We start from the raw sequence: 24204 nt of genomic DNA, 5'->3' as shown, positions 1-24204 counted from the left end.
CTATAATGTTTTATCACGAAACCTCATGTATAATAACAAGCCATTGAACCTTAAACTGACATTCTAATTTTGCCAATTTTGAACGCATGAAAGAATTATGGTTACGACATTGACAAATTGTGGTTATGTTGTTCATTTATTTGGTTATTTTTAATTTACATGTGAAAAAATAAAATCAATTCGAGCCAATTTGTCAATGATACATTCAAAGTTACCACCATCCATTCCATGTACTTTAGATTATTAAGGGCATCATATTTTATGTTGTTAGGTCAGATATGAGAATGACGGCCAATTTTGAATGCAGGGAAAAAATGGTTACACCTTTGACAAATTATGGTTATATTGTTCGTTTATTTGGTTATCTGTAACTTACATGTGCAAAAAAAAAAAAAATCAATTCAAGCCAATTGTCAGTGAGACATTCTAATTTATGAAAAAATAGTGGCCACGCATATGTAAAAATGTGGTCATACAGACCATATATTTGGCTAGTTTTTCTTTCCCAGGTGTAAATAATATCGTTTTAGGCGAATCGAACACATAATCTCATTTGATCACTGCACTAAAAGCATTTCCAACCATAAATAACATGTTTTACAATCGGCAAGTTTATCACGCCTAAGTACGGACAAATTCTAATTTATGAAAAAAATAGTGGTCACGTATTTGTGAAAATGTGGTCATACAGACCATATATTTGGCTAGTTTATATTTCTCAGATGTAAATAATTTTGTTTTAGGCGAATAGAACGCATGATCTCATTTGATCACTGCATTAAAAGCCTTTCAAACGATAAATAACTTCTTTTACAATCTGCAAGTTTATCACGCCTAAGTACGGACAAATTCTAATTTATGAAAAAAATAGTGGTCATGTATTTGTGAAAATATGGTCATACAGACCATATATTTGGCTAGTTTATATTTCCCAGATGTAAATAATCTCGTTTTAGGCAAATCGAACGCATGATCTCATTTGATCACTGCACTAAAAGCATTTCCAACCATAAATAACCTGTTTTACATTCGGCGAGTTTATCACGCCTAAAGACGGACAAGTTTTAATTTATGAAAAAATAGTGGTCACACATGTGTAAAAATGTGGTCATACAGACCATATATTTGGCTAGTTATCTTTCCCATGAGTAAATAATATCGTTTTAGGCAAAATATATACATGCGAAGATTTCACCTGTCAATAAAGACACAATCATCTTTTATATCAAAGAAGAAAAAATAATAAAAAAAACTGACTCATTAAACTGTACGATAGTTCAACAATGTTAGTAACTAACAACATATGGTGTTTCCTTTAATATTATAGGTGCGATATTGTCCTACCAATTCAAAAATAGCATCAGAAAACATCTACATTACAATCATATCAAAACACTACATTAATTTAAATCTTCTTCTTTTTGTGTCCATCCTTCACCCATGGGGAAAGCAGAACCCCACTTTTTACACGGTTTCTTGGCTTGTTCTTAATTCTAGTCAACAGATTTGATGCATGATGTGCTTCATCATATGATACATTTGCCACCTCCCTTTCAATAACTCTTTCTATCTCATCCATGGAGACATCCTCATCGTCACATACACATACCATTTTGTTGGCTAAACAATGGTTGAATTACCACGGGAACAAATGCAATTGTTGTTAGTGGTTGAGAAGACTACAACAGATGCAATTGTTATTGTCAATCGGGTACCTGAGCCATTAAGTACCTGAGCACTTACCATTTCCTTCCCAAACCAACAATAGTCAATCGAGTACCATTGCAAAGACCTAATGCAACATCTATGTTTCTTAGTAACATCACCGGTACCCCTACCTTGAAATACAACCTATGATTAGGAATTCCAGAACAATAATAAAACCGCAATATCGCTGAGATATCTTAGAAGGAACAACCCGAATAGATAGAAAATGAGGTGGCTCAGACACATCAAAAACTAATTTGTCACCAACAGTCAAAATATGGAGCTCATCTTCTATCTTGCTTTCATCATCCCACATCCCATCATATTGCACTTTCATCTCATAACTATCATATGCAATGCAATCTTGTACTGCGCAAATCATGTGCATTGTCTACTTAACAAAAACACACACAAACCAAGAAACCAAATTACTCACATAAAGAAAGAGTGAAAAAAAGTGAAACAAAAACTCTAAAATCAACAAAATTAGAAACCTATGTAATATGAAATGAAAGTGATAGAAAAGAATAAAGTAATAGCAAAGGTATGCTTAGCAGTAAGTATTTGAGACATTTAGGTAATTATGATCTTAGCTTAAACTTAAAGTTATGACAACCCTTGATGGTTTAAAAATGTGTTCTTTTTGCACTTAGATAGCTCTAGATTATTTACTGAATTGTGTACATTGTTTGAAATCAAATATTCCATGGATTTTGATAACAAAAAAAAAAAAGCCAAGAATTGGCATATTTGTCAAGAAAAAATAAATAATGTGATTCATTCTTAATAGAAAAGTGGTGACTATAGGTTGTTTGTGTTAACATGAATCATTTGTAAAAGTAAATACTATAGCTATGAGCATGTAACAGGACAAACTTCAAAATTCTAATCCCCAATATCTCTTTTCTATTGGAAAGAAGGCATATTTCTTTAGTAAAAAGAAGAGTAAAATGCACACAAAGGGTAGTGTGTACCTGTACATTTAATAAGTGCAATAGTATCATATTCCCAAGGGAAGAGCTTGAAATATATATGGATCATCACAAGACTTTATACGGTATAGACATGTCCCATCTTATATTGATATATTATTGGAGAAATTGGGTGTGATTGGGCAGAAACATGTATAGGAATACTGAATCAATGATGAAGGAGAGATGTAACTTTGGTTCATCTATCTATGGTTCAGCAGTTGGACCACTTTGAACATTGCTATTCCCCTCCCCCACTCACATGGAATCTCTGATTTTGAAATAAAAATTAATGGCCTAATATTAACTAGAACAATTTAAATTAATTTCATCGTAGCAACAGTTTATAATCAGAATTAGCATTTAAGATTATAGATGATGTGGTGCATCTTTTCGTCATACATAAGCATAAAAGACCGAAACAATGTTGATTAGAAGTCAACATATTTTAAAACCAACCTCCATTTACTAACTTCAACAACTTATCGTTATCCTAAACATTCAGAATTTTACAATTGCATTCAAGGGGAGTATGATCATAATTGAAATAGGGTAGAAAATGTACTTACACCCATGTTTGTAGAATGTTACTCTGTACCCATACACAACTAAATATCTCACGCATCACCTGCTCTCTAATATCCTTAGTAAGCTCTACTTTAATGATCACCTCATACCTAAAACAAAAACAAGAAAAGAAGAACTAGTGAAAAGATTAGAATTCATTTCGTCATCCTATCTTGATAACTTAATACAAAGTTTACGATCACATAAAATTAAAGGGGGAAAATCAAAATCAAGTCCAGGTGTCCATCTTAGTAAGCTTAAAATTTCACCATCGTAGTCACGTAATTCATTACCATATTTTTTTTAAACGGCCAAATATTATTAACCTACAAGCCCGTGCAAGGTGCACTAATAAGCTTGGGTGGAAAAAAAACAAATACAAGGGGAAATCGGTTGCCACAATAACATAGCTCGAACAAAAACCCCTTAAAAACCACCCCCACAAACAAGGCCTCGGACATTGAGGCTGAAATATACTTTTATACAGAAGCATACAACCACCTCAATACCGAAGACAACCAAAAAAAATCCAGCTTCCATAAACACCCTGACAACACAAACCCGCAAGCGCAAAACAGTCCCAACAGGCCCCCAAAACACCGCAAAACCAGTAGAAAAACCAGAAAAAACAGCACCATAAAACCACCAGCAAAATCAAGGATAGCAGCACAAACAACAGCTGCACAGCACCTGCTGGCAGCCGCAAGACAGGAACCAGGCAGCAGCAAAACAACAGAAAAAAATCTGCATAATCTAGCAGGAATGCCGCCCCCTGATGACAGCAACCACAAACCGAGCAACCCGCTACAACACTCATCTCAGAAGACCATATTTGATTACCATATTTGATCTACTGTGTGGATTAAAATACTAACTAAAAATACAAAAGTGGGACAAATTATTCACGCCTTCAAACATAGAGTTCAATAAACAAATGAAGCAACACAAACAAAACAAAATTACATAAAAGTTCAAGTATGAAAAAACAATAGTGAATATCACTAACAAGCTTAATTACAATCACTTATTTACTTGAATATTAACACCTGTAATTCAAAAACAAAAGTCACCATAATGATCAACAATAGCAGCTACAGATTGAAATTACAAGCATAGTTTTAAAACTCGGCTCGGTCATTGACTCGGCAGAGGCACTGAGTCACTGAGTCGATGGTTGAACCATCTGGTCATTGGTTGAACCGCACGACAGAATCGGATGACTCGGTTAGATAACCCGGTGTTAAGATTAAATTTGTATAGGTATTTAATTAGATTAAATCGGATTGAACCGGTGACTCGATTACTCCAACAACTAAAATAATAATATATATAAAATAAAAATAAATATCCAACAAACATAATTTAATAGACTAATTATTCATGCGATAAAAAAAGCGAAGAGTAATTATTCATGAGCTTTAAATAAAATATTTGAGCTTTATAATTATATTTTTGTTAGGGAAGCTTTATAATTATATATGTCTATGATTTTGTCCGTTAATATTGTGAGTTATTTTTATAAAAAAAATCGATAGGTATTTGCCTTGTAAAGTATTAAACGTTAATTTTGTGAGGCATTTTAATCAACTAAAAAATAATAATTGATGGGTATTTGCATTGTACAGTATTCAATATTTTGACAATTATAATCTTATCCAAAATTTGCTTAATATATTCTTATTAAAAGAAAATTTAAAACAAAATGAACAAGCACTTCAGTGGTTAGGAAGTTGTTTCTTATTGGGTGGGTCACAAGTTCAACTCCCATCTGTGGCATTTTTTGTAACATGATTTAAGTTAAAAGCAAAACAAAAAAAAAAAAGAGAAGAACCGGTTCAACCCATAACTCGGCCGAGTCACCGGTTTTTACCGAGTTTGACCGGTTTTGACCGGTTCTCGTCGAGCCAACTGCATGGCCGATCCGAAGGCATGCTCGAACCGGTCTACCCACCGGTTCCCGGTTCGACCGGTCCAACCGGCCGGTTCGAGCCGAGTTTCAAAACTATGATTACAAGTATCCTAGCATAAGTCGTCACAATGTACAATTTGTCTTCAGAAATAGAGCAACACAACAACATTCACACACCAAAGAAGGAACAACCAATGCCAAAGCAGAACCTCACATACAACGCTAGGACTATAGCCAAATAAATCATTACGAGATCTATAACTAAAAAGAAAATTTGTGTAAACACCTTAAAACACAAACTCCACCCAAACATGAAGAAAAAATCAACATTATTTGATGACTAGCATGAACCCATTGATTTGATGAAAAATTAAAACCCCTTAAATTGACATTATTTTTCAACAATTTCCTCAATTTCAACATGAATCGCGTTATTTTAAACAAAAATAAAAACACCCAATCAAGAAAAAAATGAAAAACTGGAAGGAGAAAGAAAAATCGAAAAGCATATGGGAATGAACATGTAAAATCGAAAAGCACATGCAACAAAAGATGTAAAAGGAAGGAGAAAGACTGAACCTATGGGTTACGCGGGGGTCAGCGACGGAGAATGAAAGGTTTCGGTGAGAGTTCCGCAGAGAATGTCGAGAAAAGATTTTGGTAAGGGAGAGAGAATGGAACAGGAGAGAGTCCTGCAGGAGAGGATTCGGTGGTGGTGGCCGTTATGGTGGTGGCAGACGAGAAAGAAAGAGGGAGTGGTGGTGGTTAAGAGGAGTGTGGTGGTGAGATAGAGAGAAGTGAGAGAGATTTTTCTACAGAAGGAGAGAGAGTGAAAAGGGAAAGAGTGAAGGAATGAGTTTTGGTGGGGCCAGGATGAGTCACTCATTTAGACTACATGGCAGTGTGTGAGTGGAGGGGTGTAGGAGTGGTATGCCACCTATGGTGGTATGTGTATCAGCACTCAACAATTATATAGATACTACTACCTCCGTCCCGGTATAATTGACCTACTTTAGTTTTTCACACAGATTAAGAAAAGTGTATAAATAAAGGGGAAAGTGGAATATATTGTATTGGGAATGATAAAAGTAGTATTATTTAGTGTTATATTGTATTGGGAATGATGAAAGTTGTATTGAAAATTGAAATGGGTCAGTTATTTTGGGACACTTTTTTTTAGAAAATGGGTCAGTTATTCCGGGATGGAGGGAGTATATACTTAGTAACTTTTAATTTACTCATGCTCAAAACATTGTTATATAATATATTATTTTTATTGTGTTGTGATAGGTAACTTGGATGGAACACATACAAGTGGATGATAAGGAACAAACTGGCAATTTTTTCATAAAAACAATTTGTAAAAATAATAGATACAGAGCACAAAGATGGTTGTTGACACTTGAAAGAATGTGTCAGAGAATCTTAACTTAATCAATTCAAAATATATCTCACTCACGCATTCACACCACAAGTGGTTATTTACTACTACATTCTTCCCTAATTTAAATTTAAGATGATATATTCCTATATTACTATTGAATACACGACCTATTGATAAATATTTGCGATTAAAAAAAATTAAAACCAAATGTAACATGTAAAGAAGTGTATCTATGTTTTGTCATTTATTCATTTTCGAATATCTTTGATAAATTATTTGTTACTACTTCAATTACTTTATATAACAATGATGGTATATGGCATTGATTATTATAGAGATGAGGTCGATTGAAGGAAGAAGGATTGTGATGAAGATTGATTATTTTATGAAGCATCGGACATGTCATCAAACAAGTTGGACTTTCCAGAATTGAATACTTGGATAGTGATGGGGTGAGGGTAAATTTACGAACATGCAAACATCCTGGAACTGAAAATGGCGTGATCCTCCCTGCTTCTTGCTCCTTTTGGCTTTCTTGCTCGACTGAATTTGCTTTCAATTTTTTGAAAGATAATATTAGAAGATTTCAAGTCATTATTTTTTTTTTGAAGGAAAGATTTCAGGTCATTATTATTATTGTTGTTGTTGTTGTTGTTGTTTTTTTATTATTATTATATAAACTCAAATTAGCATATTTTGATATATATTTTTAATGTTTAAGCATCGCTACAGAATGGTATAATACGGTTGAAAATCTTGTTTCTTTTTAATTTTTGACATGCTATGTAGCACAGAATTTGCAACGTCATTCTTGTTATAAGCTCGTGATAAAAAGACAGTTAGTTATTAAACGTGTCTTTTTTAGTGAGACAAACTTAAAAGATATAATCTATAAGTTAAAAGTTAACTTCTGGGCCTGATAAATAGACCCATATCAAACAGGGTAAAAGGAGAAATTTTGGACTACGTGTGAGAAGTTAGTAAGGTGGGAAAAGAAAAACCGATACTTTGGTCATTAACCAATATCACTTAGAATTTAGAAAGCCCAACTTCATATTGATGAAATCTCACTGCAAACCAAGTAAAATAACTGTTGTTATTAAACTAACCCCAGTACCTTTTAAGTATACCCCACACTTTATCACTTATCAAAAATGTCCCCGCACACATTTTGTCCTTTTTCCCACACCCCCCACATTCCACGGTATTATTAGACTACATGTTATTAACCTGTCGTTTACCCTGAAAATTTTAAAACGTTAGCATTTGAATTGGTAGGACATCATTGTCCTTGAATTGGTAGCACCTCCTTGTCATGTCACCAAAAATGGGAATGGATTGGCTGCCTTTCCTATTTAATAATTTTGATGACTTTCATGTATTCAATATAGATGAATGGTCAAAATACAATTAGAGAAATGATATTTGTACAACCATTTTGGAATTTGTTGAGAAAAAGATAGAGACGAAGTCATCAAAGTCACCAAAATTGAAAGATAGTCAATCCAAAAATGGCATAACGTCATGGTATCAATTGGAGTTAGGTTTTAAATGAATACAACAGGACGTCAGTAGATCTCAATCTTTTCATAAAATTTGTAAATTGCAATTGATGCATAGCTTAAACGTGCATGTGAACTGAAGCAAAGATGGAATTAAGCAAGTCTCATAGTAAGATTGCTACTTGCTAAACTCTAGTATTTGATACTCCCTCGGTTCCTAATTATAAATAAAAATGGGTCAAAGAAAGTATGTATTTTCTATATATGGAACGGAGGGAGTACACGTATCAAATGGCTCTACAGAGTAACAGGAAAAAATTCATTGTAGTCACTCGGCTTATACTAAAGAGATTAATGTGGTACTATAAAGTCCTTTCGAGTTCTGGTTGTGTGGAATTGTGACCGCAAAAAATCTAAGAGCATTACTGTTCTCCATTTTGAATGTTTTTCTTTTGAAATTTTAATTTAAAAATAGTCTCTTAAAATTGAAAGTATATTTGAAGAAAATCAACAAACAAAATTGTTATGCAATGCCTGTGTGTGTGAATGAGTGTGTGTGTTCTCACTTCATATTGTGGGGTCTGGTTCACCCGTGGCATTCCAGCAAGATGAAGATTATCCTTAACCAACCTAATTAAAGCACTTAGAGGCAGTGAAGGTTGTGCTACTACCCCAAGTTCATTCCTGAATTTCGTGGCCATTCACATTCTTTCTCAAAAACTGGAGATTGTTCAACATAATTGCTAGAAGTCCGATGAACAATAAAGAAATAAAGAAGAATAAAAAAATGCTAACAAGATATTGGATGAATGAATTACTACAAACAACCTTGACAAAAAAAAAATGAATTGTAGCTAAATTCAACATGAACCTTTCACAATCTACAGTTGCTTCAATATCTTGAACCTATTGTGGTAAAGATTGAAGTCAAGGCTCTGAGCTCTATATATACACGTGCCAATTAAACAATCCGTTCCCTGAAATCGTATAAATAGTGACAAATTATTTCAGATGTATGCTATAGCTAGGCGAATTCATAGCTGTCAGTATAAACACCATTTTCTGAATTGCAGAGTTTCTAGGAGGACTTTAGTTATCAAGGATGCTTTTGATCTGACAATATTACAGGATGACACACGGGACCCGTGGGACCCTATGTTAGAGCCAAAACAAGATCCATATCTGAAGGAGTCTGTATCATGACCAATTCAGACCTTGAATCTCACATGACGGGCACAATTTTTAATGCAACCATGATGTTTTAAACTAACTAAAATGCTACCCATTTTTACCAAATCAAGAAAATTTACCCAGTTTGAATAGTGAAATGAAGAGTCTAGAGTAATTACCAGAGCAAAAAAATTGTGTTCATCTGTCATGGTGATTGGTGAGATATATTAGTGCTCAATCATTTTTTCAAAAATAGTTTCTGGCAAACAAGTAACCGCTGGTCACTGCCATTCTGAAGATCAATTATCCTGGCTTCCCAACGTACTTGAGTTGCAAGTGTGCGAGCCATCTCAATCGTTCCCACTGTATCGGAAAAAATGATCCATCCCTGCAAAAATAACGATGTGTATTAAAAAATTAGGCTTCATAGACCTTCACATTACACTGTGATCGACAATAAAGAGCATGCTTCATTAGAGCCAACTTGCTTATAAACAATTATCTGTCAAGATGAGATCATCCTTTCTGAAGGTTGTTCCCAAAGAGGATGGAAAGTACACGATTACTGTTCCACTACACCTTAAAAAAATTAACAATGAAACTTTCCAGCACGATCAGGAAAATGGAATATAAACACCAAGATCATACCTCTGGTCGTAGTATCCTGTCCATCTCCAAGAATAAGTCTATCATGCTGCAGCGTTCTGAAATGAATTGTGACAGAAGTCCATTTGCATGAAGCAGATCATATGTCCGTGGGTAGGTGGGGAAAGGTTCACACCTGAAGATCAATATCAACATTTAGAAACAAAAAAACTGTCTAAGTTCCTACGCATTACCATTATTTTACAAAGAGCTTTGACAATGAATTCCAAAGAAGAGAATTCAGTGATGGAACTACAAAACAGCGCATGGTGTTCCTTAGAATTGGGTGCATGCTGCATTAACTTTCAAATTCATTCTCAAAAGGGAAACAAAATTAAGAAGCTAAGGGTGTCTTGGATTAGAAAAAAAACAAACTGAATTTATGGTACTGAAATCTCAGCCCCGTATATGACTATATGCAGCATGCTTTTTAAAGGAAATTATTGGCATATTTATGAAACTAACGAGCCTTGCATTAAATGCCAAAATATAATTTACCAAATAAGAAGTTGCTAGGGAATTATTTTGTACATATTTTACAAACACCATTAAACCATTTTCAGCAATAAAATAATCATGAACAGACATATCTTTTGAAGTAAATTATCTTAAGTTACTGTTAGTTTTCTGTTGTTTGTCATAAGAATTGCCAGTGAGAGTGTAAGAGACATACATTTATCAGGCTTTAGTGGTATTATCATTTTATCACCCTCAACCAAAAGTCTTAACTCCAGTCAGTTTATAAATTATAGATAAATTTTGTCTATATCATGAACAAATAGCAACTAACCAGTCATGCATAACACCAGCAAAACCTCTATCGAGTATGAGAGGAAGTGCATTATAAGCCCTGGCAGGAACAACATTCATGACCCACACCGATTTTTTCTCCTCCAGCAATGCAGCATTCAAACCCCCATAATTAGAACTCATGTCCATAACATTCCGGATCATGTTATATGGAGGCAGTGGATCTTCATCTCCAGGTCTCTTTGGATGGTCAGAGAAAATTAGTGGCGTAAGCAGTGACCAATAATTATCTACAGCTGATCTCCAGAAATGCATGTCTTCATAAAACTCTTCAGGCTGAACTCCTGCAATAATAAAGAGAAATTCATGAAAAGGAAAAGCAGAACAAAATGGGAACGAAATTTCAGAGAAGGAAGAGGATTTAAGCTTAAAGCTTCTGAGAAATAATACTTTCCATGAATTTCAAGCTCAGCTGTACTCAATTCAGAATCAAAGGACCTGTTTTGTATTGCAATCCAGCGCTTGCTAGACGTCCCACTTATACATGGTACAAGTGGCTGATAATATGATTGAGTTTCATCCCCATCTTTACATAGTTGAATAGCACGCTGCTTGCTAAAATAAAGAAGCAAATATCACAGAATATCTATAGTTATTATATTATCATAGTAGGTGATCAACGGAGAAAGACAATATCATTGCTAGCAGTAGTTGATGCAGGTCATCTTAAATAAACAGTCTATTGACAACAATCATTTATCATTAATATAACCTACACTAATAAAAATATCCTTACCGAGATGCATAACAGTCCAGGTCAGCAGTCTTCTGCCAGATAAAAGTCTCATCTTGCTGGGCTAGGAGCGTCCAACAGAGTTGCTGGGTATGCTCTTCCATTGGGTTCAACGTGATACTTTTTTTCTCCCGCGATGAACCCTGTAGCTTGCTCGTAGGTGATGTTAAAACAAAATATCCTCCAGGTTTAAGAACACGGTCAACTTCTATGAGGAACATTCCATCTGCATGATGAGGTCATTGTTAGAGCTCAAAGGATAGCATTTCATACATAAGCTGGACAATATTCATTATGTTATAGAAAAGTCATGGAAGGATGGAAAGAGCAAAAAGGAAAAGGCAATGAGATCAAGAGAATGGAAGAAAAAGAAGATAATGGGGCACATCCTAATTAATTCATTTGATTGGTGACAAAAATAATAATTTAAAAAGAACACCTGTGATTTAATAAATCCAAACAAATTTAGATGATATAAGCAAGATATTAATAAATACATAGACTACTGGCCACAAACAGGCAAAAGCAAACCAGAAAGTGACTTAGATCTAGATTTAAATCATACATGTTCCCTTCTAGGTCTTTCCCGAGGTATTTTAAAGCAGCCTATAAAAGATAAATAAACATAAAATACACAAGAGTCGATAGAGATGCTATGGAAAACCAAATAGTATGCAATTTATGAGTATCTGCAATTAGAAGGAAGCCATTAATAGTTCAATATTATTAGCATGCCTCTTAATGGAAAAGCTCTTTAAGGTTTAAGCACAGATAAAATATGCAAGCCCACTATTTAGTTCTGAAATCTAGTAAAACTGTATAAACGGAGGGTGACAAGTATGGTGCTTCTGAATATTTGATTATAGATATTCTTAAAAGTAATAACGTGTCAAGGATCAACTATCCCATAAACTTGGATTGTTGGATGAAGGTCAAGAATGATTTTATATCTCTAACACACAGGTTCACCGTTGACCAATCTGTATCATTTCAAGGGCTGCTGATGCCTCAATCACTAATTGGTTTCAGTCTACAAAACCAAATACTGTACACCCTACACAGTTTTCTCTCTTACTCCCTCCGTTACAAAATATGTGCAAAAGTGAGTCCAACAAAATTGATGTATTGGTTCAAATTTTGGTCCAAATACAACAACTTTCTTTGACACACTTTTGCGTATATTTTGTAACCGGGGGAGTATTTCTCATCAAATACAACTTTTGACAAATACTATGACTTGAATTTAAAATATAAAATATATGACATGAATATGTTTGTAAGTGCATAAGAGACTATACTGACAAAGAGGGTTGGTGCTTTATTAAGTCTATAAGGAAATCCATTCAGCTAAGAATGAAAGAGTAATGCTCCTAATAAAAAAATTACCCTTTTCATCCCAAATGATGCCACATTGAGCACAGTGAACCATGTCATATGATAATGATGGATATGGAAGCTGTCTTGCAATGAAGTTGCCAATCATAGCAGGAAGGCCTCTCTCAAGAGACAATTGAACTTGGCTGCCAGTTGCCTCATATGCCGCTACACAAACCGCCATTATTTTAAGTGACAACAAATGAGCTCCAAAGCTACCAAACCCACAATTAATGTCCAGCATAGTTCGAACCTGTTATATTATGAACAAAATAGATCAGTAACATATCATATCTAACAAAAAAGCAGTCATTAATGACAATTTAGAAGAGGATATAGGCAGCTGAATAGCATAATCTTCCGTGCTGAACCATGTTATGTACAAAACCAGTCCCCACAAAACATCATGGTACCCCAAAAAACAACAATTGGTGATTATGACGAGTGGAAGACTTACACCAGCTTGAGGAAGCTCTGTATCACTTCCTAGCCCTATCATCTCCGCAATTTGGCGAGAGTAATCTTTCACACCGTCAAAGATCAAACCATCCTGTGAGTGAAAGGCAATTTGATTCTCTTCTAGTAGCATCAACCTAGAGAAATCATTGCGACAATTTTGGTAAGTGACAATTTTGGTAAGTGACGGAAAAAAATATAATGAATCACAACCCACAAAGATCCAATAAAAACTACATTACTTTTATTCAAAGCAATCCATCATCCAAAATTAAAAACCATTGAATCAATCAGTAGTTACAGACAACTTACAAGGGTTTGAAATTGCGGTAACAATTTTTCACTATTTTTACTAATCACACAATTAAACTAATACCGAGAGTACCTTTTGGTCATACTTCCAGACGAAAGAAATTGATCTTTGGTTATCTTCACATTCCCACTCCATATAATATCCCTACCCCTAGGCCAACGTAACGGAATTTTATATTCCTTAGGAGGACGAACCAAACACCGATCTCCTTCCCTTGACACTTGGCAGTGCCGATCCAGCTCCTCCCCTTGTTCAAATCCAGACAACAAATTAGCAGTTACATTGTGACAAGGCACAAAATTCTCCCTTTCTTTTCCACAAAGCCCTAGCTCCTTCTGCTTCAAACCACCGCTGGAAACAGATTTCAGCTCCAAATAATCAACAGCTACACGCTCTTTAATCCTTCTGTAATTTGTATAAATAAGCGAAGCCTGTCTCCTAGGCGAAGAATCAATCGCATTGGAAGATGACGAACCAAACAATGTAATGAAAGCCAAAATACTAATCACGCTTAATATTAACCAGTTCAATTTTGGTTTAGGGCCGAAAATCATCCACAATTTGTTCCACAAAGAGCTTCTCATGACCAAAATCGTGAATTCGCCACTGAATTTGACGAATTAAGAGAGAAATTTCAAAATTTCCAAAAAAAATTCAAAAATCAAACTGAATCGTAAATGTAAACACCATGAACCTATCGTAGTACCATGAATCTTAGCGTTCGAGATTCAACAACTGAATCGCAATGAATTCGGAGCAGAATTGAGCAATGTCGATCGATTGGGATTCAGATCGCCGGCGGAATTGATTGAATGAAAACAAGAAACGAATCGGATCGAAGGAATTGGGAGAATTAGGGTTTTGGTGAGTGAGATTGAAGATTGAGAAAGGAAATGTGAATGGTGGTGAAGAAGAGCGCTAATTCCGGTTGGGTCCAAACTGTTTGGATTGTTGTTGCTAACTTTACTTCTGTTCGTTGCTTCGTATTTTTTCTCTTTCCTTATATATATCTCTCTCTCTGCTACTATCATTTATTAAACACATCCAAAAAAACACAACATATGCGTATAGGTATAATCAAAATCTATATTAATCATTCTTTCAAAAAAAAAAATCTATATTAATCATAACTAATTAATGGGGGTGGTTGTGTTTTTTACTCTGGGGGATTAAACTTGGGATTTGTTTTATTAGATTTTTCTAATAAATAAAGGAAAATGTTAACATGTGTATTTAGGACATATGTTAAGAAACCTAACGTATAAATTTTGTTTAGGAAATTCTATTAATTTATTCTTCTAAAGATTGAAAATTAATGTTTTGTAATAAATATATACCATTTATGGAATCTTTAACATGTACTCTAAGGACACATATGCACATAACCCATGAATAAATTATTGTGGTCAGAATTTCATTCTTTTAAGTTGAATAACATAACTGGATGACCTCAACATATTTGCATTATTTTCATTGATTGGAAGAGACCCCAGAAGAGTTGGGCTAAACTCAACTGTGACGACGCACTTAAAAGCTCTTTCAAGATGTGGCATACTTCTTTGTGATAGCAATGGAAATTGTTTGAATAGTTATGCTCGTAAGATAGGTTCATGCGACGCGCTACATGTAGAGATGTGGGCATGTATATTGGTATGAGTATATGGCTCGGAGATAGGGGATCACACACCTATAAGTGGAGAGCGACTCCAAAGTTTTGGTTGACATGGTAACATGGAAATGTAACATTAATGGGAATGTTCCTACCTTGATTCGGCGCATTCGTGATCTAAAAAACATGAGTTGACAAGCTCAAATCAACCATACATGGCGTGAAGGAAACATAACGGCAGATTGGCTAGCTAATTTTAGTCTCTCTTTGGACTCTTTTGATTTACATGTTATTAAGACTCCTCTTAGAGAGCTTCAATGTCTCATTTTTATAACATTTATGATGCTTACATGCCTCAAAATGTTCGTTTAATCGCTTAATTTTTTATTTTTGGGCTCTGCCCTCTTCTTATGCCAAAAAAAACACGACGAATTTTGAATTGGAACTTCAACTCTAACATATTACAATGTTCTTATGGAGTGTTTTATAAGATTCTATTGAAATGTTAATGTTATCTCAGTGGGTTTGTGGACCCATAAATGCTCTTGTTAATCTCATTTATTATGTTTCATTTCTATAATAAAGTCTGGGTTGAGCACTAACTATGACGTCAAGGAACACGATTTGGTTAATCAGAGTATTGAACAGCGCTACCAAATGGAGGCAACAATTTGTTTGCCAGCCATCTCATAAAAAAATTTGTTGCCAGCCATATAAATTATTCTTCGTTTGAATGAAATACAAATAAATATGAATGGTTGAAAATTTGATGTAGGGGACTAAATTTTTAAGCACATATGTTAACATTTGAATTACCACTTTTGCTTATTTTTCATTTCGAATGAAGTAGTATTTAAGAGCACTAACTATGACGGATGTGAAAGTAATTAGATGGACTGTTGTGTTTATATTCATGCTTTTAATAAAATAATTGAACAATGATAGAGCACACTAATTAAATTCTGGGAAATACTTCCATGACATAGTTTTGGTGTCATTGGTGCCATTGGAGAAATCCTGGTCATTGATGTGTGTGGATGTGTGTGGGGATGTGTGTGTGATGTGTGTGTGTGTGGTGGAGATGCAAGCTATGGCACCAAAGCTATGGCACCAAAGTGCTACTCTAATATAGTAGATTTCTACTTGGATAATTTTTTAATAGAATTTAGAAATTTATTATTGATATGACATTAAAAACCAAAGTGAATGACCTTGCATTTGTGTTTAGGATACGCATCTCGTGTTGCAGGCATACCATTATTAAATGGGAAATGTATGTATTTACAGCTCAAAACCGTACTTATGTGCTGCACGTCCAGCTACTACTGTACAGCATGTTATTACAGATATGAAATGTTATCGTAACATTCAAAAAATTCCCAACAAAACAAACATCCACGGACCAAAATATTCTGCATTTCGTGCAAGATCGTATGGATTCAGAATATTTTATTGGAAAATATTTTCTGTGGTCAGAGAAACAAGGTAATTAATAAATAATAAGGTATCCTTCAAAAAAAAAAGGTATGACCATATATACCTACTTTATTATTCCTGGGTGTTGCTAATTTATGTTCTAAAGACACAAGATAAATAAAATTAAATATAAAATTTAATTTTTAATTCTATTTTTAAAATCATTATTTTGTGTCTTTAGAACACAATTTATCATTTTTCATTCATATAACATTTTTGTTATCACTTTTCATTCATAATTAAGTTAATTGACTGTCCCCGTGAGCTTAGCTCAGTTGGTAAGGACAATGCATAATATATGCAAGGTCTGAGGTTCGAACCCTGGGCTTGGGCTCTAGAAGAAACTTCTATCATAAAAATTACTGTAATTTTAACCAAGTTGTTTGGGCTCCAGTGACAATGAGCTTCTTTCAAGGACGTATCCGGGTTCGATTCCTAGGGGGAACAACGCTTGACCAGTGCGCATGCCTCGACGCACGAGCCAGATTAATCGTCCGCCTTTGGTGGGTCGGAAACCGGTGCGAAAGAAAAAAAATTACTGTAATTTTATCTATACTTTTCTATTTTATATAAATCCTTAAGAACACTAAAAAAACCTGATTTCATGATAGAGACTTGCTTGGGCTCCAGTGACAATGAGCTTCTTTCAAGGACGTATCCGGGTTCGATTCTTAGGGGGAACAACGCTTGACCAGTGCGCATGCCTCGACGCACGAGCCAGATTAATCGCCCGCCTTTGGTGGGTCGGAAACCGGTGCGAAAGAAAAAAAATTACTGTAATTTTATCTATACTTTTCTATTTTATATAAATCCTTAAGAACACTAAAAAAACCTGATTTCATGATAGAGACTAGGACTATCAAATAATGTTTTATATAAATCCTTAAGAACACTAAAAAAAACCTGATTTTATGATAGAGACTAGGACTATCAAATAATGTTAAAGAGGTATACACCATTCAATTAATTGATCGTAATCAAGACTATATGGTTCAATACAATACAATTATTACTTTTATTTTCTCAATTTCTTCTTCAAATGGAACCTAACATATATTTACTTGAATTTTTTGAATATATTTAAATTTTAACATTTTGTATTCCAGACATGATTGTTCGTAACGTGCTTGTTCAGTGGTGGTAAGAACTTAGAGTCCGTTTGGTGCGTAGGATATGATATCAACATGATATGATATGAAATTGGATAGAGACATGATATGATATAGACATGATAACGCTTATCCTATCATTTGTTTGATGCGCACATGATAAGCATCAGGATAACACTATTTTATCATATTAAATTACAAAATTACCCTTATAATCAATAACAATTTTAATAGATTTTCATCATATTATACATATTATAACAACATCACATAATAGATGAAAAAAATTGAAATCCATGGATGGCCATAAAAAAAAACCAAATAAAAAGGAATCTGAAAAGAAAAAAATTTAAAGAATAGAAATCTAAAAATAAAAGAAGAGGAAAGTTCAAATCCATAGAAAAAAAGAGAGATGAATTTAAAAGAAAAAAAAGGCAGACAAATCGATAAAAAAAAGTAAAGAAGTAGATGAATTTAAAAGAAAAAAAAGGAAGACAAATCGATAAAAAAAAAAAAGAAGAAGATGAATTTAACATATTGAATTTTCAAAATGATTATCGACAACATACCGAAAGATAGAAGAATAGAAATTGATCATGATAAACAAAAAATAGAAGGAATAGAAACAATAAACAAAAAAATAGAAGGAATAAAAATTGATAAAGAAAAATAGAAGTCCAAAAAAAGAAGAAAAATAAAACGGAATCTATAAAAAAAATTGAAATCGATAATAAAAATGGAGAATTTAGAAAAAAGAGGAAAAGAAGATGTAATGAATGAATGAATGATTACTAGACCATCGACCCGTGCTAACGCACGGGTCATATGGAAGGTAATATATGATGATAATATGTAACAAAATAGTTTAGATGAATGTCATGATTGTCATATAGTATTTCATAATATTAAGAAGTTTTGAGACCGTCTTCGTCTATTAGCAAAGTTTTGAGACCGTTTCTTTAGGTAGCCCTTGATATTGCTACATAAAGTTGACCATGTGATAACACTGGTTGTGGAAAGTATATATGAACTTGTTTTAGTGACTGCGCTTGACTTTTGTTAATGGTCATTGCAAAACATAGATATATATGAAACTGTATACATTAAATTGAAAAGAAATTCTCAATTAACCTAGTTCCATTACATAGGCATGTAGTTGGGTCCATATTTCTCATTAACATCACAGAAACTCCAACTTTTTTTTCTTCAAAAAAAAAAAACTTTTAGTCTTATTTTGTGATTTGAGATACCAGAAGCATTAATTGTGTTCAAAAGGTGTTCCAAAAAAAAAAAAGATACAATGAAATAAAATGCGTCAAAAAAACACAATGACATAAAAATGTTCAAAAAAAAGCGTCAAATAAAGATACAATGATATAAAAATGTTCAAAAAAGATATGGATTTCAATAATAAAATGATTTATACCCAATCACAAATTAAACAAAAAATAATAATTCTACGTCCTCATCATGAAAAGCAGTAGATGAAGAAATTAAACTCATGAAGTCCACCCAAAATTCTTTAACACTCAACAAATTCAAAGTATCCCACAGTAAAAGACTTTCGATCATGATTTGGCAAGTTAAAAATGACATTCATAATACAAAAGAACATGAGATGTTGCATCTTTAATCTATATATTTTATAACAACTATTGCTTCTACAGAAAATATGGATTAGAACATGAAAGATTACAACGTGTAGCTTTTACACAATATATAGATTAGAACATCAGCAACAAAACACAAACTTTAGCTGCATCATACCAAAACAGGCGTCGAAATTTGCTTATGAGACCAGAAAAATGTGAGTTGATTCGGCAATAGAATTACACCAGAAGCGGAAAAAATGGCCCAAAAACTCTACAACAGCAAGTTAGCAAAACATCCTTCAAAAAAAAAAAAGTTAGCAAAACATGACATAGCATCAGACATCTCAAATGAAAAAAGTGCAGATGTACTCCATGAAAATTCTCCAATTCCTAAAAAAGAGTAGGTCTCTCTTAAAGTGCACTTTTGGGCATTCATAATTTCAATTTTGGGGATGATTTTATATTGACCTACATAATTTCAATTTTAAATGCCTAAGATTTATAACAATATAATCAAGTAATAATCACATTCACGAACGTCTAAAGTCAGTCAAGAAAGAGAAGGAAAGTAATATATCAGGACCTTGCCATTTTCCATTCAGGTTTAACCTCCGCTAATCACATTTTCCTTTCAGCTTAACCCGTCTCTGCCTTGCCTTCTCCTATCGTTGTAAAATTCAATTGTAGAAATAGTTTAATACATGTCCATAAGCACTTGTGAGAGAAATTATAGAAAATTTTTCTCACCTTATTTTTGTTACAACAATAGCTTAATTAGGTAACTTATCCAATCAAGGTGCTTCATTTAAAAAATTCATCTTACGAACACTTAATACCTAAAAAAATGTGAGGGAAAAATCACAAAAATACTATTGTGCTTGTAACTATTAAGCCAAAAATAAGAGTACACAACTTAACAAAATAACTAATAAGTACTCCCAATTCATTTTCAATTTCAATTCTAAGAATCTGCAAAATCTAACTGGTTGAATGAATGTGAGTATGAGTGAACAATAGAATGAGAAGGAAGAGTACCGACGTTAAGATAATGTCAATATATTGGGCTAGACTTCTGATATACATGGTTTTCGTCTTTGAAGAACTAAGCTCCCATCATCAGAACAACTTCCAATATATTGCCCTTTTATGTCAAAGCTAAGATCATAAACAACAATATCATGAGCAAAGAATCATTTCATATGCGATAAAACAAAGTCGCTTAATCAAAAGCAAGAGATTGGGCATAGCATTACAACATCTACAGCTGTTTAGCAATATATACATTTAGACTTTTATAAAGTATTTGTTATATAATGTAATAAACTCCGATTTTTATAACAACTACTCATTTGAAGAACATGTCAAGCAGTTCAAATTATTTTAGTGACAACAAAAAGCTAAATCAATGTCATTTCTAAACATTATACTTCATAGAAATAACATATGTACAAAATATCAATAAAAAACTAAACCAAAATAGAATAGAAAGCTTAACCTATGCATTCAGTGGTTGTTGCTTGTCCTCATGATAATTTGCCAAGGCTGAAACGAACAAAAAATGGAACATATATTAAATAGCAGCAGTTTTAGCAGCAGACAGAACTGCCGCACCCCACACCTAAAAAACAGCATCTGCAACACCATAACAACAAAAACAGCAGCAGAGGGTTGTTGTCAAGCAGCCATAAAAAAAAAAAAAACTAATGCATGTTTTCCTTCACTCTTGAGCATCTATTAGCAGCAGAGGGTTTCTATCAAGCATCCATAATGGATCCTCTATCAACAATTTACTTTGTAGATCTCAATATCAATAACTCCTAAAAAATCCGATACTATAATTTACTTCCCATTCAAATACTTGAGCAAATTTTTTAACATCTAGATCAGGTATTTTGATCTACTTGTATTCAGACATACATATATATGCTTCTTCAAATCTGCCGTATAGAAACAAATAAGAGTATTTGGCGAGAACATGCACCCAATTAGTGACAGTAAATTGTTCTACAAATAAAATAAGTGCTTTCAGTAGTTCAAGGGCGTATATATGATACTTTCAATACATAAACATGTACATGTAAGTAATCCACTCGTGCATATAAGAGATTTAGTTCAATTTGCACTATATAGTCACTTTAGGGACTATGTGAAAATATTGCCAAATGTACACACTGTTTCTTTGCATGTACATTAGAAATTTAGAATAAAACAATAGATCATGGTATATATTTGAAGGATAGTGCTTTCAGGATCTATATCAAGATAACTTCTAAATTGGGTATAAGTCAGATTATCAAAACAAAAATCAACACCATAAACAATTGTGAAATCAATAGCCACTTAATCAAACAATTATAAACTACAAAAAAACGCTTGAAAATGTTAAGAAACCTTCCATATTAGAAAACAGAGAAATTGAGAACTATTGCCATTGCACAACAGCAGCCGACAGGCTAGAAACCTGCTCCAAACTATGCATAAAATCCCTAAAACTCGCTCCAAATTATGCAGAAAATTACCATGGACCAGCTCCAAGTATGCAGAAAAAAACAACCAAGAAAAACACCTGATTCAGTAAAGTTCAAACTCCTATAGGCAACTCAATATAGAGGATGAGTTTTGAGTGAATATATATTCTTTCGCTGCACATGTCTTTATTTCTTTCTCATTGGCCATTCTTCGACCAAAATCAATGGCTTCCAATGGATATAACAGTGCATCCCTTCTTTAGAGATTTTGAACAACCTATCAATATATCAATTCACCTAGCAATCAAATGTTCAAAAAATTAAGAAAAATAATTTTTTTTTAGAGAAAGCTGCTACCTTAACATTGTTTTTTTGAAGCATCGAAATTTATTGAAAACTAACCCTTGCAACAGTAGGAGAAGGCAAGGCAATAACCCTCTGCTTACAGAGAACCACGCAGGGGATTAAAACAAACAGGATAATCTGTCAAAACCCCAAAACAACATATTTAGTGCACCTAATTCTACACAAACATTCAGAGAAACCAACATTAGAACAACATTGTCATCTTCAGACAGGTTTACCAGTTTTGATGTGCACCTATTTTAAGGGACTGATTGCAGCTTTTATTTTTTTGACTGGAATGTGAATCTATAAAAGACATATAACTTGGTTAAATAAGAGATCCATTCTAATGATCAAGCCAATCATCCTATTAAAAAAATTCCCTAATCCCTGCCATGAAATTAAACAAATAAAGAACATTTCATTCAATTACCAAAGTTTCAGAGAAAAAATAATAATATATTGAGGGACAAAACATCATGCTCTAAATGTCTAGACATGGATTAAGATCTCCAAATAGTTGGGGAGGACAGACTAATAACTATCGCAATCCAAACCAAGATAAAAAAGAAGAAGTCAATAACACAATGAAGCAAAAAGGCATATGATACATAGTGAGTCAGTTAGTACCAAAAATACATTGTGTAACACATTAACCAGTTAAGATATGAAACAAAATCATATGAAGAAAAAGGACCCAAAATAAACTTGTTAGGTATAATAACAAATTTGCAATAAATATTCTCCCCGCAGATCATAGAAAATTGGAAAAAGGAGAAGAAATTTAAATAGGAAGAAAATTCATAAACTAATGAAAAATCCTTTGTCTAAATTGAATCCAATAAAGAAAAAAAGTATAAATCAGTGGTAAAGATGATATACGACAAACATTCCTCCTCAATTCCCACATCGATCACCAAAACCAAATCAAATCATTCATTTGAATAGTACCCAAAGTACATTCTTCAAACGACCAAAAGAAAACTTAAAACATCTAAAGTAACATTTCCAAAAGTGCAAGATTACAATGCCACTACTTCATCCCCTTATCACCCAAACCAAAACAATAACCACCATTATAGAGTCTTTATAAATTAATGAAAAAAAGTAAAACTTCGAACATAAAACCTAATGAAGAAACATCTTCAAACACAAAGTAGCTGAAAAATCTTCATTGTTGATTGCCATGATAGTTGATTGTGTATGTAGATAGTGAATGCAAAATCCAAAAATTGTTAATTTACAAAATAGGGAACATGTAGATGGTGAATGCAAAATCTTAAAACACCAAAAATTGTGAATGCACAAAATAGGGAACATGTGCAAGAGAAAAATGTTATACCATCAAACCAGTCTTGATATGTCTTGAGTGTGATTTTGGAATTTGCTACAGATGCTTGATGTATTTGAGTTGTTCCAATATAATTGAACCTGTCAAAATCACACCCAATGAAGCTGAAATGTGATCTAGGTCATGAATTAGAGGTGAGTTTCAACTATGTTGGATGGCTGAAAGTAAGATTTAGAGGTGAGTTTCAACTACTTTTATTGCAAAATTTGGGCTGCATCCAAACAACAATACAAATCACAAACAACAAACAAAGCTCAAAACTACCATATGATGTACACTCAATCTCAAAACAAAACCACTTGATGCTTCAGCCAAAATACCAAATGAACAAATTTAAACAACAAAAAAAACCTATTAACAATGTAAAACCTGTTCTTCTTATCCTATTTCACAACAATAGTAATTATCAGGTATCATATATCATACACATTCAATAACAATAACCATAAAAAAAAGTATCTTTTTTTACTTATATTATAAATGTAGCTTCAAAAACAAATTTTTACTGAGGCCACCATTGCCAACATACTTTGCCTGAAGAAAAAACAGACACTATATATTATTAGATAAAAAAATGATAGAAATTTCAAAGGATAAAAAGTAATTTATTTACCTGAGCCTCAACAGTTAAAACAGCTGGATGTTCATACTTGGAAAATTCAATCTGAAGCTCCTGAAAAAAATAAAAAGTAAAATAAACATTGCAGTTAATC

At 33.4% G+C, this 24204-nt stretch overlaps 1 protein-coding gene and 3 long non-coding RNA genes across 4 annotated transcripts; all 4 read right to left on the bottom strand.

Annotated features, from left to right (window-relative positions):
• Window positions 1–1286: 1286 nt before the first annotated feature.
• Window positions 1287–6062, bottom strand: LOC146931931 (uncharacterized). The gene is made up of 3 exons (XR_015006883.1): window positions 5734–6062; window positions 3248–3355; window positions 1287–2098 (listed from the first exon to the last, which is right to left on the bottom strand). It is a non-coding gene; the product is annotated as an uncharacterized LOC146931931 (long non-coding RNA).
• A 2659-nt stretch (window positions 6063–8721) lies between these two features.
• QUL2 (QUASIMODO2 LIKE 2) lies at window positions 8722–14519 on the bottom strand. The gene is made up of 9 exons (XM_085703505.1): window positions 13614–14519; window positions 13230–13365; window positions 12785–13025; window positions 11402–11624; window positions 11061–11220; window positions 10646–10950; window positions 9859–9991; window positions 9390–9598; window positions 8722–9017 (listed from the first exon to the last, which is right to left on the bottom strand). The coding sequence occupies exons 1-8, from the start codon at window positions 14123–14125 to the stop codon at window positions 9449–9451; spliced, it is 1860 nt and encodes a 619-aa protein (XP_085559631.1). The 5' UTR covers window positions 14126–14519; the 3' UTR covers window positions 8722–9017; window positions 9390–9448.
• Window positions 14520–19334: 4815 nt separating this feature from the next.
• Window positions 19335–20676, bottom strand: LOC146931929 (uncharacterized). The gene is made up of 2 exons (XR_015008385.1): window positions 20075–20676; window positions 19335–19989 (listed from the first exon to the last, which is right to left on the bottom strand). It is a non-coding gene; the product is annotated as an uncharacterized LOC146931929 (long non-coding RNA).
• An 858-nt stretch (window positions 20677–21534) lies between these two features.
• Window positions 21535–22674, bottom strand: LOC146931928 (uncharacterized). The gene is made up of 3 exons (XR_015008384.1): window positions 22380–22674; window positions 22153–22278; window positions 21535–22072 (listed from the first exon to the last, which is right to left on the bottom strand). It is a non-coding gene; the product is annotated as an uncharacterized LOC146931928 (long non-coding RNA).
• Between the last annotated feature and the right edge of the window lie 1530 nt (window positions 22675–24204).

The sequence above is a fragment of the Medicago sativa genome, chromosome 4 (genome assembly GCF_051527215.1).
Source record: "Medicago sativa cultivar Bolivia chromosome 4, Bolivia_mono, whole genome shotgun sequence".
Classification (NCBI taxonomy): Eukaryota; Viridiplantae; Streptophyta; class Magnoliopsida; order Fabales; family Fabaceae; genus Medicago; species Medicago sativa.
This window is presented reverse-complemented; position numbering and strand designations above follow the sequence as displayed.

Excerpts from the sequence above, each read along its gene's own strand:
- QUL2 (XM_085703505.1), bottom strand. The coding sequence starts at position 14,125 with ATGAGAAGCTCTTTGTGGAACAAATTGTGGATGATTTTCGGCCCTAAA. Across the intron at positions 11,221-11,401 it reads CTGGACTGTTATGCATCTCG|CAAGCAGCGTGCTATTCAAC; the intron begins GTAAGGATATTT and ends TCTTTATTTTAG. Across the intron at positions 9,992-10,645 it reads GCTGGTGTTATGCATGACTG|GTGTGAACCTTTCCCCACCT; the intron begins GTTAGTTGCTAT and ends ATTGATCTTCAG.